Below are 13,167 nucleotides of genomic sequence, written 5' to 3' on the forward strand. Positions count from 1 at the left end.
TAAATAATTACTGACCATCATTACGCAACATTCATTAACGGTAATTTTTACAAATATAACTAAAATATTTACAGTGTTTTAAAATCATGTGTTTTACCATAATTAAAAATTAAGAAGAATATTTTTATTATTATAAATGAAATAATTTTTTATTTTAAACTTATTTAATTATAATTAATAATTATTATTTATCATAATATTTTAAAATATAGTAAATTTTTTTTTTTAAAATTTTTTCTGTGATTGGTAGTGAATAGAGAGAAAGAGAGTGGGAGAAGCATCATGATGTGGCCACCTCTGACCATCTTTTGCCGTTTTCCAATAATCACCTGCCTCTGCCGGTGTGGACCAAATGCCTGCCTGCCTGCACCCTCATCTACTCTATGGAGAATATTTTTCCCTCTATACTTCTTTCATAAAAAAAGAAATACATCTTTTTCAAATCAAGAATATTATTATTATTATTTTTATTTAATCTATAAAGTTCAGATCAAGAATAATATTATTATTTTTTAATTTTATCTATAAAGTTAGATAAAAAAGGGTTCTAATATCTATGTACTTTGATTTAAGCCCCACTGTTAATGTAACATGATTTATATTATTTGATATTTTTATATTTAAATTTATTTAAAAAAATTATTTAGATGACAAAAATTCAAAAATTAGTTTCTACGTGACGTAATTTTACTTGAAGGTCTAAAATAAACGGGAGAATTTTTATAACTAAACTAAAATTGTAGGGGTACGGATGTACACGTCAGACTTTGAGGTTGTTCGACTAAGTTTATTTAAAATATTTTATAAATTATTTTAAAATATTAAAAATAAGCAATATTTGAGTAAATAAAATATCAAAATTTATAAAATGTTAGATTATTTTATATAATAAGATATTTACACTGTAATAATACACCTAAGAAGTTATGAAATTCTTAGAATTTGAAATTATATAAACAAATAATTTTGCTTTGAGAGGAAAAATGTCGTTTATACGAAGAATAAAAGTGAATTTCTATCAAATTTATAAGGGAATTTTTGTCTATTAGATGTTAAAATTAAAAAGTTTATAAGATATTTAAAAAAAATTGGTGAAATTAATTATCTGTAAAGAGTTTGTAAATATTAAAGAAAAGAAGAAATTGTCAAATAATTTTTGAAAACTTTGTTGGTATGGATCCACTTTGTGGTCTCTTTGTTGTTTTAATTTGAATTGTACAAGAAATTGCAATGATTAAAATATGAACATAATGATTGACAAAATCAACGCGAACGCACGGTGTCGTTTTGAGAGTTGTCCCTGGATTCGATTTCTTCCATATCAGTATCCAAGAAAGAGTAGAAACAGTCTGGAGAGAGAGTGATGATAGTAAGGGGAGGTGAAAATCTGACGGAAAATCTTGGAAAGTAACATGGAAAAAGGAGCATAACAACCGTCTTCCGGAGCTGCTTATCATATTGTTCTTCACCAGAAAAAGAAGATCAAAACATTCGTCTTCACTCTCTATTCATACACACATATCTGTATACGTATTTTTGCATGCGAAAATTTTACTGGAAGAAAATAGTGGGGGCCGAGAATGAATAAAGCAAAAAAGAGAAGGGTAAAGGAGCCTTGAATCTCAGCTCCCCCTTTTGGGAACAAACAGAAACAAATATGGCGGAAGATCTCTGTTTCTGGCTCAAGGTATGCCCTTTGTTCTCACCCCCCCTTGTCATATTGCCCTAGTTTTGTTGTTTTAGGTAAAGTTCATGTTTTTAAAATTAATTGGATGTTTTCTTGATCTGGGCTATCAGGATAATGAAAGGTTAGTGTATGTTAGCCGTATATGTTGTTTTTCTGCTGCCATAAAAGGAGACACACACACACACACACACACACATATATATATATATATATATATAGGTTTCCTTTTCCCCTGATCTTAAGTGGGCTTTTCAAGATTTTATTCAAATTTCATTAAGTGTGATGGATTTTGTCTTCTAGGTGTTGTATTTCTTTGCTTTAGTTTAGCAAGCCCTCTTGCTCTACCAGTTAATTCCCACTTTTGTTATTACTATTTACCCCTGGCTTCTGTTCAAGCTTAATGAAGCAACTGCATTGTTTTATAGGAGTTGGAGAATTGTAATGTAATCATATATGTGTGTTAGTTTCTGAAATGGTGTTGTGCTTTGTGTTAACCTTGTGATATTTGTGTGAGTTTCAGGATAGCTTGATTATAAAAATTCCAAAGAAGAATCCACTGGCATTGAGGATGGTGGTTTTGGTCTTCGTGATGCTGTGTGCAATTTATATATCTTCTGTCTGTCTTAGGCAAGTCGGGCAATTCGGTGGACAGTCAACTGGACGTTTATTCAGCGTTCCAGTCATAGAGAGACCTTGTGAAGCAGTTGACATTGAACCTTCAGAAAAGTCTTATGTGCATTTCCCCAAACCAAAGACTTTTAGCAGGTGAGAGAATGTCTGCAGCTATAATATATGTTCCTCAGATAATTAGCTCTCAAATCACTACTGAATCCACTGTTATGCCTTTGGTAATTAATTAGGGATGAATGTGCGTGTAATCCTGTACGGAACTTTGCAATCTTGTCAACACAGAGGTCTGGAAGTGGGTGGTTTGAGACATTATTGAACAGTCATATGAACATAAGCTCCAATGGTGAGATATTCTCAGTTAAGGTCCGGAGAAAGAACATTTCCACAATTGTAGAAACTTTGGATAAACTTTATAATCTAGACTTCCTTACCAGCGCCTCAAAAAATGAGTGCACGGCTGCCGTTGGATTGAAATGGATGCTTAACCAGGTGAGCGCCATATATTTTATGCATTTGATAGTTTGTAATGGTAGTTTCGTTCTATTTATGTTCAGACTGATTTGATCTAAACATAATTGCAATCAAGATCTTTTGCTTGTCATTCGCTTATTGTTTGTTTTAGCATGTTAAGTACGCTATCGACTTTTAGAGGTAAGTTTCGTTCCTCTTATCTCCAGTAACTCGAGACTTAAGATTGAAATCTCTTGAGTAGATGATAAGGGCTTCCCAACCTAGATGATACACGGAATTACAAGGGGCATGCAACTTTTGTTGTGGTCTATACACAATAAATTCACACACACAGTAAATGCATTTATTTACTACGGTCTAGTAATACTTTGGTCTCCCCTAGGATGATTTTGCCTTTTAGGTTAAGAGTTAGAAACAGACTTGGAGCTTGCACAAATGATGTCTGTGGGAACAGGGCATGGATGGGAAAATTACATGGTTTTCTAAAATCAATTCTTACCGTCTTCTAACTGTTTTAGTAACAAATCCAGTGATAACTCGTTACATTAATGACCAGGCAGAAATTTAAGTCATGGAATCATTTTCTTTCAAGTTTATGTTTGTTGACAGTATAGTGAAACGGAGTAATGAATGAACAAAAAAGATTTGAGTATTTTATAGAATCACGAAATGGTGATTGGATACTTTAGAAAATTTTACATCTTATATAACATATGAAATGTGGTATTCGAAGAGCATTGTTATTTGTTATAGTCTTCCCAGAACTTATAGCTGATAGTACTCTTTTACAGATAGAAATAAACAATTTACAGTTTGCCTTCTGTTAGTTTGACTGTGCTTGGTTTCTACCACTTCATCTTAGGCCTTAAAATCAGCTCAATTTGGCTTTAAAATGTGTAAGTTGCCATTTCTAACTGGGCAGTAACTTGGTAGGCAATTGATCTTCTCATCCTGGTAATTCTTCTTTGTGTAGTATTTGTTATATTTCTTTTTTTGTAGGGCTTGATGCAACATCATGAGGAAATAGTGGAATACTTCAAGTCTAAAGGTGTTTCGGCAATTTTTCTTTTCAGAAGGAATCTGTTCCGCCGCATGATTTCGATACTAGCTAATTCTTACGACCAGAACGCCAAACTACTAAACGGGACTCACAAATCCCATGTGCACTCTGCCCATGAGGTCCTCTCTCTCTCTGTGTGTGTGTGTTTCTCTCCATGCACAGTGCTGTAGTTTTTTGAAATTATTTAATGGTGCAGGCTGAGATACTTGCGAGTTACAAGCCGACTATCAATACAAGTCTACTCATACCCAATCTGAAGCAAGTGGAAGAACTAGTCACCAAATCGTTGGAATATTTCAAGAGCACTCGGCATATCATTCTCTACTACGAGGATGTAGTAAAGAATCGAACAGTAAGCAATTCGACAACTCAGAACCAAGAAATCTAAATTGCAATTCTCCAACCTCATGTCCAAGTTCTTTCCTTTGTTTTCATCTTCTTTCAGAAATTGGTCGATGTTCAAGATTTTCTTAGAGTTCCACGACAGGAGCTGAAGAGTCGTCAGGTGAAGATACACAAAGGACCGTTGTCCTCACAGGTCGAAAACTGGGGAGAGATCAAGAAGACGCTCAAGGGAACACATTATGAGTCTTTTTTAGGAGAAGATTACAAATTGTAACTAATGTGTGCACCCTGTATATATCTTGGCTTCTCTAGCTTAGCTTATTTATTCATTAATTCTTTGAACAGGGAGAAACCGAGCAATGCATCATCTCCCTGTTGTGAAATTTTGAAGGAATGATATTTAGACTGACGGCTTCAGAAACTTGGGAATGTTCTGTTCTAGTCTACCGATGTTTTAACATGAATGGTTTAGATTATATGTCTGAGTTGTATGCTTCTATTGGAAATTACTAGATCAATGCAGTGCAACAAATGAATATAAAGTTATTTTGATGAAAAAGTGTAATATACTCGGCATGTGAAAATTTTTTAATTGAGGTGTAAATTTGCATTCCAGCTATATATATTGAAAGCTTAGTTGATGAAATATGTTTGTATAGCTCGAATGATACACGTAACAGAAACTTAAAAAAGAAAGACCATAAAGACTTTCATACTCTATCAACCAAAACAGTTGCTATCAAAAAATATTTAGAAGTTTGATGCACCTAACTCAAATTCAATTACGTTCTGACCACCCATTTTTGTTGACCAAAATTCCAACACACTTGTAAGGCTCAAAGATTTGACCAAAGCACATGGTCATGGTGGGCACAAACATAAAGGAGAAAATCTCCTGCTGGTTTTGACCAAGATCATGTCCAGGTCTAGGGTCTCCTCGGCAGTGCTACAGTATTCCATGCAACGTAGCCCAGGCCCCAGGCATAGCCCATACGCGTATGTTGGACTGGTCTGGTGTGGTGGAAAAGATAAGAGCATGATGGATGGCTAGTTGTGATTTGTGAAACAACTTCATGTACATGTTTTCCATGTTTGGTTTGAAATTTAAGTTGTGCGTAAATAGACTGTTATTGTCTTATTCATGTGATTCTATTTGTGCCTCACCAACTTACATCAATTATTTCATACCTTAACAATTGATCTCTACGTTAATAAGGCTTAATTTAATTGACGAAGTTGGGATTTTATAATTTTAGAGGTCATGGATTCGAATCCCGTCAAGTGCATCAAATATTGTCTGCTGTATAGCAAAAATTAATCTACTACATAACAAGTGTTGTTGATTATTGTAATAGTATGTGTTGTTGAACAGGATATGATTATTGTAATAGGAGATGTTAGATACTCAAAATTTAGTAATGCTGAAAATATTCATAAATGTCATGTTTTTCGCCCCTGAATAAATATATATGTATATAAAATTTGTATAATAATAATAATGATGATGTAGAAGAGAGATAAAAATAGAGCCTTTCAAAAAAAAAAAAAAAACAAAGAGAAAATTAGAGTGGGAGGAAGAGGATCCTTAACCTTAATGAGATTAGAGAGTAGAGTTTTACCCTAATCAAATTCAAATGCTTGCAGGGGGGGTGGGCTCCGCTTGCTTCAGCCGTCAATTCAAAAACCGGTAGCTGTTTGTTTGTTTTGTCTCCACCAAAATCCAGCCGTCCATCTCAAATGGAGTGGGACCCATTTCACCACCGCGTATCTACTGGACCCACATGTAGCTGTATTCCTGCATCGACGGCCACTACGCACCATCCTCATCCTCCAACGGTTACGATTCAATATCGTCAAATACAATGCACACGTTGAATCCACCCTAGCCTAGATCCCTCATACTTGTTACTCTTTTTATTCTCTCGCCAGCCGACTTCGAAAAACTTCTCTCTCTCTCAAACCTGGTTTCTCCGACCAGGTACCCCCTAACTCTCGCGGAAACATTAGCAGGGAGGTTGATTTCGGAGAGGAAAAATGAACGGTGGAGATTCGAATCAGCAACCGCAGCCGCAGCAGCAACAGCAGCAGATGCAGCACCAGCAGTGGGTGGCGATGCAGCAGTACCAGCAGCAGTGGATGGCTATGCAGTATCCTGCAATGGCGATGCAGCAGCATATGATGTACAATCAGCATTACGTCCCGTACTACCACCCTCACCACCTCCCTCAGCAGCAGCAGTATCAGCAACAACCGCCGCCGCAGCCGCCCAAGCAGAATAATCAGATTCAGAGTTCCGGTGAAGATAACAAGACAATTTGGATTGGAGATCTCCAGCAGTGGATGGATGAAGGTTATCTACAATCATGCTTTTCCCAAACTGGAGAGGTAGCAGAATTATTTTTTATTTTTACTTATCTTTTATTCCGATGTATCTGCGTTGGGAGATTTAACGTGTTTTTGGAATTAGCGATTAGTTATTGAATTGCTATGTTGTGTATCTTCCGGTTTCTAGCATGTTGTAACCGTAGAATTCGAAAAAGTTACTTCTCGAAGTGAATTATCTTGGTTATGTATAATACTTTTGGTGATCTGTCAACACCGTGATTTATCTGTAAGGAAAAAATAGGAGAGTTTAGATTCTAGTTGACATGTCCATGATTGAAGAAGATATGCGGATATTATGTCGAGATGCATATGGTACTAATGATGGAAAAGTTCAGTACTAACTTTAGAACAAAAGGATATTCAAATAGCAATTATCTCATGTATTGGCATCTTGCCTTTCTACATCTGAACCGGTTTTAATAGCTAGTTAGTTAAGCTAAAATATTTATAAGAATATTCATGTAAGAATTAACTGGTTTTATAAGGTTTAAATTAGTTAAGTTAAAACTTTTTTAGGTAATGTTAATTGGACATTTGCTCTCAACATTTTGGCATAATTTTACAATATAACTTGTGTAATTTCAAAAAAAAAATAAAAATTAATTGTTGTTTCAGGTTAGCAAATCTCTTTCTTAGTTGAATCCTGTCGTCGCCACTGGTTCTTGGATTCTCATGCCTAGATTGAGCAATGGTATTTTGGCTCCAAGAAAAAAAATACACATATATTTCATGTGATTACGTAAGAAAGCAATAGTATGATTAAATTGGAGCTAATGTTTGTTTACTATTTTTCCTCTTCGGTTGATTTATTATACCTTTTTTCTTTTGCAAATGGTGTTATGATGTATATTATGTTCAAATTAGTTGCCACCTTTTTATTCATTGGGTTGATAATAGGAAGTGTAGTTAATAAAGTGGGTATAGTATTCTTGTTATCTTTTACATTTACATTTTTTATAAGAAAAATTCATGGGTCGAACATATTTGGATCTCATCCACTCTATCCTCCTCTTTGAGTCTTTCTCATCTTCTGTTTGAGTTAATTAAAAGATAATCTGGAGGAGTCGATTCTGCTCCGTGATTCTCAAATAATCAAATTCTATAATTGTGGCATAGGAGGGCTGAGTTCTGAAAAGTGGTTGTCCAGTGGTTACATGCTGCTTTTTTCCTTCAAGGATGGCATGCGCAAATTGAGGAGACTATTCTGCCTGTTTTAAGTTTAGCTCTTAGGACATTTACTTAGTGCAAAGTTCTTGTGTTAGCATACTATGGCAATTTGTAGATGCTGATGTACCCCTACAACGGTATTGTCTGATATCCTCTTTATACCTTTATCAGTTTTACCCTTTTACATGATTACATCTTTACGTTTGATCTACATAGCAACAATCTGAATGCAACATAATGTGTAGGATGAGAAGTTGGTAATACCGGTTTCTGTATTTATTTTTTATTTGTACTTTTTTTAATATTTAATCGATTGTGGTATCCAAACAAGTAGGTTGTTTCAGTCAAGATAATCCGCAATAAGCAGACTGGTCAATCTGAGAGATATGGGTTCATTGAGTTCAATTCTCATTTAGCAGCCGAGAAAGTTCTGCAGAGCTACAATGGCACCGTGATGCCAAATACAGAGCAACCATTTCGCTTGAACTGGGCAGCCTTTAGCAGTGGTGATAGGCGCCCTGAAGCTGGTTCTGATTTGTCAATATTTGTTGGAGATTTGGCAACTGATGTTACTGATACGCTGTTGCATGATACCTTTGCAAGTAGGTTTCCATCTGTCAAAGGTGCAAAAGTGGTGGTTGACGCAAATAGTGGCCGTTCAAAAGGTTATGGCTTTGTCAGGTTTGGCGATGAAAATGAAAGGTCTAGGGCTATGACTGAAATGAATGGTGTATATTGCTCTAGCAGACCGATGCGAATTGGTGTTGCAACTCCCAAAAAACCTTCACCACAGCAACAGTATTCTTCACAAGGTGCTCATGTGATTTTGTGTTAAATTCAAGTTCTCTGTGCTCGACTGTCATTCCTATTATTAACTAAAAGAATCGCTATAGCATTAAAACTTTCCTAATTTATTTTCATTGAATTGGTTTAGCTGTCGTATTGGCCGGTGGATATCCAAATGGTATTGTGCCCCAAGGTCAGTCTGAGAATGACTCATCTAACACAACAGTAAGTCTTGATCCTCTTTGTAAGCTAGTTATCTTATGTTAGAAACTCACCTCTCATATAACCCTATTTCTTGTAGATATTTGTGGGAGGACTTGACTCTGATGTCACTGATGAAGAGTTGAGACAATCTTTTAGTCCATTTGGTGACGTTGTCTCTGTAAAAATACCGGCCGGAAAGGGTTGCGGTTTTGTACAATTCGCAAACCGGTAAAGTCTATTATGTGGGCTGTTATCTCTGATATTAATGTAGAAATTCTGTTTTCAAAGGCAGAAAAGAAATTGAAAAACAATTTATAGTTGAACTTCTTGTAAAAGAAAATGAAAAACAAGTTATGATTGAACTTCTTTGTATTCATTCACAAAAGAATATGGCATTTTGCCTGATTAAATGTGTAGGTGAATCTAGACACCTTCTGGAATATTATTTGATTGGGGTAAATTGATCTAGAAGAAGAAAATGGATTAGCTGCCTGCAGACATTTTGCAGTTTCCCATTGTGGAACAGTTGGGAGACAGAAATTTAGTTCTTGTGTCATTTTGTCTTGTGGGGGAAGGGGGTTTACTATTTTGCTATTAACTTTATGTGATGGAAATTTGGAAATCAATACCTTTCTGTAACCTAATAAGAAAAGCCTAACCAATTGGTAGATAAATTTTCATCTGACTGTTCTTGATATTAGTAAAAAGTGATAAATGTTATTTATTGTCATTCTGTATGGAGAATACAGTAGGTATATGACTAGAATCATGATCATGGGTGCTGCGGAAGTGTTTCTATAATTGAAGTTGCTTATCATAGTTTTAGATGTGGTTACATAACTATGGCATGATCCTATCAATTTTCCATTGAACAGAAGCAATGCAGAGGATGCCATTCAGAGATTAAATGGAACAGTTATTGGCAAGCAGACAGTTCGTCTGTCTTGGGGTCGAAATATGGGAAACAAGCAGGTATTTCACTTTAATTTCTGCTGTGTAATTGGGGTACCTTGCTTTTATTTAGAGTTTGATTTGTTTTTTTTTTTGTTTTGTTTTGTTTTTCTTTTTTTTTTTTTTTGGGGGGGGGGGGTCTTTATTGTTCCACATCCCATTAAATCCCACTCTGTTTTCTTCCTACCAATCCCTTTATTTTCCCATTTTTGTTGGCAGTCGAGGGTGGATCCTAACAGCCAGTGGAATGGGGCTTACTACGGGAGGCAAGGGTACAATGGATATGGATATGGTGCAGTTGCAGCCTATGGGGCATCTTCAAATGGTCACGGGAACCACCAGCAGCCGGTCAGCTAAACCACCCACTGTGCTGTGTGTCTTGAGTTTATTTATCAGAGATACTGTATCCAAACCCAGAAGTCTCTGGGAGAAAGAATTTTGTAGCTGGATTAAATATCTCGCCAGACAGGCTTCTTCCTTCTTTTTTTCTTTTTTCTTTTTGAACTTGTGTTTGGGATTTTGACATTTAGACAATGGTACTAGTGTTTTACTTGCTTAATTATTCATTCTTTTGAGGCTTCACAATGTCAAATTGACATTGATAAATCATTTCCAGACAAGCTAATAGCAGATCAGTTGTAGAATTAGAGTCCCCGATTTATCAAATTACTGATACCTTCGTCGGTCTCTTCTATTTGGCTCTAAGAGGCAACTGCGAGGAAGGGTTCAAACAGTTTTGATTGGAGAAAATTAAGGCGTTGAAATCACACTGTAACTAATTTGCATGTTTGGTTAGACTTAAATGTTGATATAACGTTGGGTGTAGTAGGTGGACATGTTAAACTTGAAATTATTTATGTTCTCGATGTATAAACTAAATAAGAATTTTGGGGATAAACAGGGCCGGCAGATCATCCTCTTCTTTTTGGTTTGATGAGTCTTATGGTTGTCTTTATTGGCATCTATTAATAGAATCAGGCCAAGAAAGAAAAGTATGATCAACTCTGTAAATGGTACAAGACAAGCATAAGAAAATACTTGTTCAATAAAAGAACCCCAGGCAGCGTCTTACTGAGCAGTAAGATGAAAGGTGTATTGGTTCTACTCCTTTGTGTTTCATGCCTTTTGGCCTTGACTCAAGGTTACTATCATGGTGGAAGTGGATTTGAACCACTCAGAAAACTTATCAGAGCTCGACTTTCAAGAAGATCAGTTAATTCTGTTACTGATGAGGGTGCCTCAACTGAGCATTCCCCAGTTTATTTGGCTCCTCAAGAGGGCTTAAAGGAAGTTGACAAGATTTCGACGTTGCCGGGCCAACCGAGCGTGAATTTTGACCAATATGCAGGTTATGTTACAGTGGATCCTGCAGCAGGTCGTGCACTGTTCTATTATTTCACCGAGTCTGAGAGTTCATCTACCAGGCCTTTAGTGCTGTGGCTCAATGGAGGTAAGCACATTTACTTGTATTCTGTTTTAGGACACTGCATTTCCAAAATCGAGAAGGTTTTTTTTGTGATTAACCCTTTAATTATTTTTGTGAATGCAGGGCCAGGCTGCTCATCATTAGCAGGAGGAGCAATGATGGAACTCGGACCTTTTCGGGTGAATCCAGATGGAAAAACACTTTGGCATAACGAATACGCTTGGAACAACTGTAAGTGTTCTGCACTTGCATCCCTGAAAATATATTCTCAGTTGCAAGTTATAAATTCGTCGTTGAGTTTCTGCTTTTGAGGACATGCAGTGGCAAATGTGCTCTTCTTGGAATCTCCAGCTGGTGTTGGATTTTCTTACTCCAACACTTCAGTAGAGTATGGAGACAAACAAACTGCTGCAGATTCTTACACCTTCTTACTTAACTGGTTTGAACGATTCCCTGAGTACAAAACCAGAGATTTCTACATAGCTGGAGAGAGTTATGCCGGCCATTATGTGCCTCAGCTCGCTTCGTTCATCCTCAAAAACAACAAAATCACAAATCATACTGTCATTAATCTTAAAGGAATAGCTGTTAAGTTCCCACTGGCCCAGCTCTTTTCCTGATAAAAAGCATGCTTTTCATGTTTAACTCTAAAGTACCTAACACTAATCCAACACAAAAACGGGAATGGTTTTCAGATTGGGAATGCAGAAATAGATTTTGAGGACGAGCTGAGTGGCATGTATGATTATTACTGGACGCATGCCCTCATATCTGACGAACATCACAAGGCCATTCTCTCCAACTGCAACTTCTCTTCGTCAGCTTCCGTCTCAGCAGTTTGCAACTCAGTTCTTGACCAAGCTGATGCAGCTTTAGGCACTGTCTACTATTATGATATTTACGCTCCCTTATGCAATGCATCATCAAATTCTCCCTTGGTATATAAATTAATCATTCATTTTTCCTTGTTCTTTTTTATTTTCAATAATCCTGCTCCCTTAGTTCCCTATTTCTAATCCTTCATTTTGACTCAAAACAGGTGTCTGGATTTGATCCTTGCTCCAGTAATTACGTTTTTACCTATTTAAACAGACCCGACGTACAAAAGGCGCTTCACGCAAATGTTACTGGGATTACTGGCCCTTGGGATGCTTGCAAGTACCAAAATGTTCTCGTTTTCATTCAGTTCTGGTTCATGTTGTTACGTGTTAACACCTTATTCTAATAACAAAGTTCTCCAATTCCTTGCACAGCAACACTGTATTTCTGAATTGGAACGATAGGCCAGATACAATATTGCCTACCATCAAGGAGTTGATGGCTGGTGGAATTCGCGTTTGGATCTATAGGTAAACATTAAGTCATAACGAAATAACAAAAATCCCATTACAGGTTCTTGGTTAAGTTCCTCAACTAATGAACTAAACAAGAGAAAGTTTTTAACTGCATTTTCCAGTGGAGACACGGATAAAAGAGTGCCAGTGACATCGACTAGGTATTCATTGGAGAAACTTGGCACACCGGTTAAGACTCCATGGTTCCCCTGGTACAACCAAGGCGAGGTAAGATAGGCTGATTCTGTTACTAAACTTACAATCTTGTTTGAGTCTGAAAACATATAGTGGTTCTGATGGCTTTTTGTATGACTTCTAAGGTTGGAGGTTATGCAGTTGAATACCAAAATGTGACATTTGTGAGCATTAGAGGAGCTGGACATTTTGTTCCAAGTTACCAGCCTCAGCGTGCTTTAGTTGTATTTTCATCCTTCTTAGATGGAAAGCTTCCTCCCCGAAGAAACTGACAGTGGATTGAGATAAAGGCTAGACAAATGTACACGTTATTTGTTGTCTTGATGAAGACAGAATTGAAATGGTGTTTCTGTTATCGACTGCATCAAATGTTACGCTGTTTGAATGAATATTATCCTTGTGATAACAAAGATAATTTTGATGTTTGTTTGGTACACAGAACATTTCCAGCCACCAATGGAAGCGAAATAATATAAAAGTCAAACACTGTGGTTCATAAATCGAGTTATAACTGTAGATATCATCA

General features: G+C 36.4%; 3 protein-coding genes across 3 annotated transcripts; all 3 read left to right on the top strand.

The window, feature by feature from the left end:
- Positions 1-1,307: 1,307 nt before the first annotated feature.
- Positions 1,308-4,669, top strand: LOC105169565 (uncharacterized). Its single transcript, XM_011089985.3, has 6 exons — positions 1,308-1,687; positions 2,208-2,452; positions 2,548-2,806; positions 3,788-3,967; positions 4,045-4,200; positions 4,294-4,669. Exons 1-6 carry the CDS (start codon positions 1,658-1,660, stop codon positions 4,465-4,467), a joined length of 1,044 nt encoding a protein of 347 aa, XP_011088287.1. The 5' UTR covers positions 1,308-1,657; the 3' UTR covers positions 4,468-4,669.
- A 1,415-nt stretch (positions 4,670-6,084) lies between these two features.
- On the top strand, positions 6,085-10,245 carry RBP47B (RNA-binding protein 47B). The gene is made up of 6 exons (XM_011089987.3): positions 6,085-6,578; positions 8,080-8,557; positions 8,680-8,756; positions 8,833-8,963; positions 9,611-9,707; positions 9,906-10,245. Exons 1-6 carry the CDS (start codon positions 6,228-6,230, stop codon positions 10,041-10,043), a joined length of 1,272 nt encoding a protein of 423 aa, XP_011088289.1. The 5' UTR covers positions 6,085-6,227; the 3' UTR covers positions 10,044-10,245.
- Positions 10,246-10,385: 140 nt separating this feature from the next.
- LOC105169568 (serine carboxypeptidase 1) lies at positions 10,386-13,066 on the top strand. Its single transcript, XM_011089988.3, has 8 exons — positions 10,386-11,136; positions 11,236-11,343; positions 11,434-11,699; positions 11,808-12,050; positions 12,152-12,270; positions 12,366-12,461; positions 12,569-12,674; positions 12,767-13,066. The coding sequence occupies exons 1-8, from the start codon at positions 10,770-10,772 to the stop codon at positions 12,911-12,913; spliced, it is 1,452 nt and encodes a 483-aa protein (XP_011088290.3). The 5' UTR covers positions 10,386-10,769; the 3' UTR covers positions 12,914-13,066.
- The last annotated feature ends 101 nt before the right edge of the window (positions 13,067-13,167 follow it).

This window comes from Sesamum indicum, linkage group LG8 (genome assembly GCF_026168435.1).
Source record: "Sesamum indicum cultivar Baizhima isolate 11 linkage group LG8, ASM2616843v1, whole genome shotgun sequence".
In the NCBI taxonomy this organism is placed as follows: Eukaryota; Viridiplantae; Streptophyta; class Magnoliopsida; order Lamiales; family Pedaliaceae; genus Sesamum; species Sesamum indicum.

Excerpts from the sequence above, each read along its gene's own strand:
- LOC105169568 (XM_011089988.3), top strand. The coding sequence starts at position 10,770 with ATGAAAGGTGTATTGGTTCTACTCCTTTGTGTTTCATGCCTTTTGGCC. Across the intron at positions 11,137-11,235 it reads AGTGCTGTGGCTCAATGGAG|GGCCAGGCTGCTCATCATTA; the intron begins GTAAGCACATTT and ends TTGTGAATGCAG. Across the intron at positions 12,462-12,568 it reads ATTCGCGTTTGGATCTATAG|TGGAGACACGGATAAAAGAG; the intron begins GTAAACATTAAG and ends TGCATTTTCCAG.
- RBP47B (XM_011089987.3), top strand. The coding sequence starts at position 6,228 with ATGAACGGTGGAGATTCGAATCAGCAACCGCAGCCGCAGCAGCAACAG. Across the intron at positions 6,579-8,079 it reads GCTTTTCCCAAACTGGAGAG|GTTGTTTCAGTCAAGATAAT; the intron begins GTAGCAGAATTA and ends CCAAACAAGTAG. Across the intron at positions 8,757-8,832 it reads ATGACTCATCTAACACAACA|ATATTTGTGGGAGGACTTGA; the intron begins GTAAGTCTTGAT and ends TATTTCTTGTAG.
- LOC105169565 (XM_011089985.3), top strand. The coding sequence starts at position 1,658 with ATGGCGGAAGATCTCTGTTTCTGGCTCAAG. Across the intron at positions 1,688-2,207 it reads ATCTCTGTTTCTGGCTCAAG|GATAGCTTGATTATAAAAAT; the intron begins GTATGCCCTTTG and ends TGTGAGTTTCAG. Across the intron at positions 2,453-2,547 it reads AAACCAAAGACTTTTAGCAG|GGATGAATGTGCGTGTAATC; the intron begins GTGAGAGAATGT and ends GTAATTAATTAG.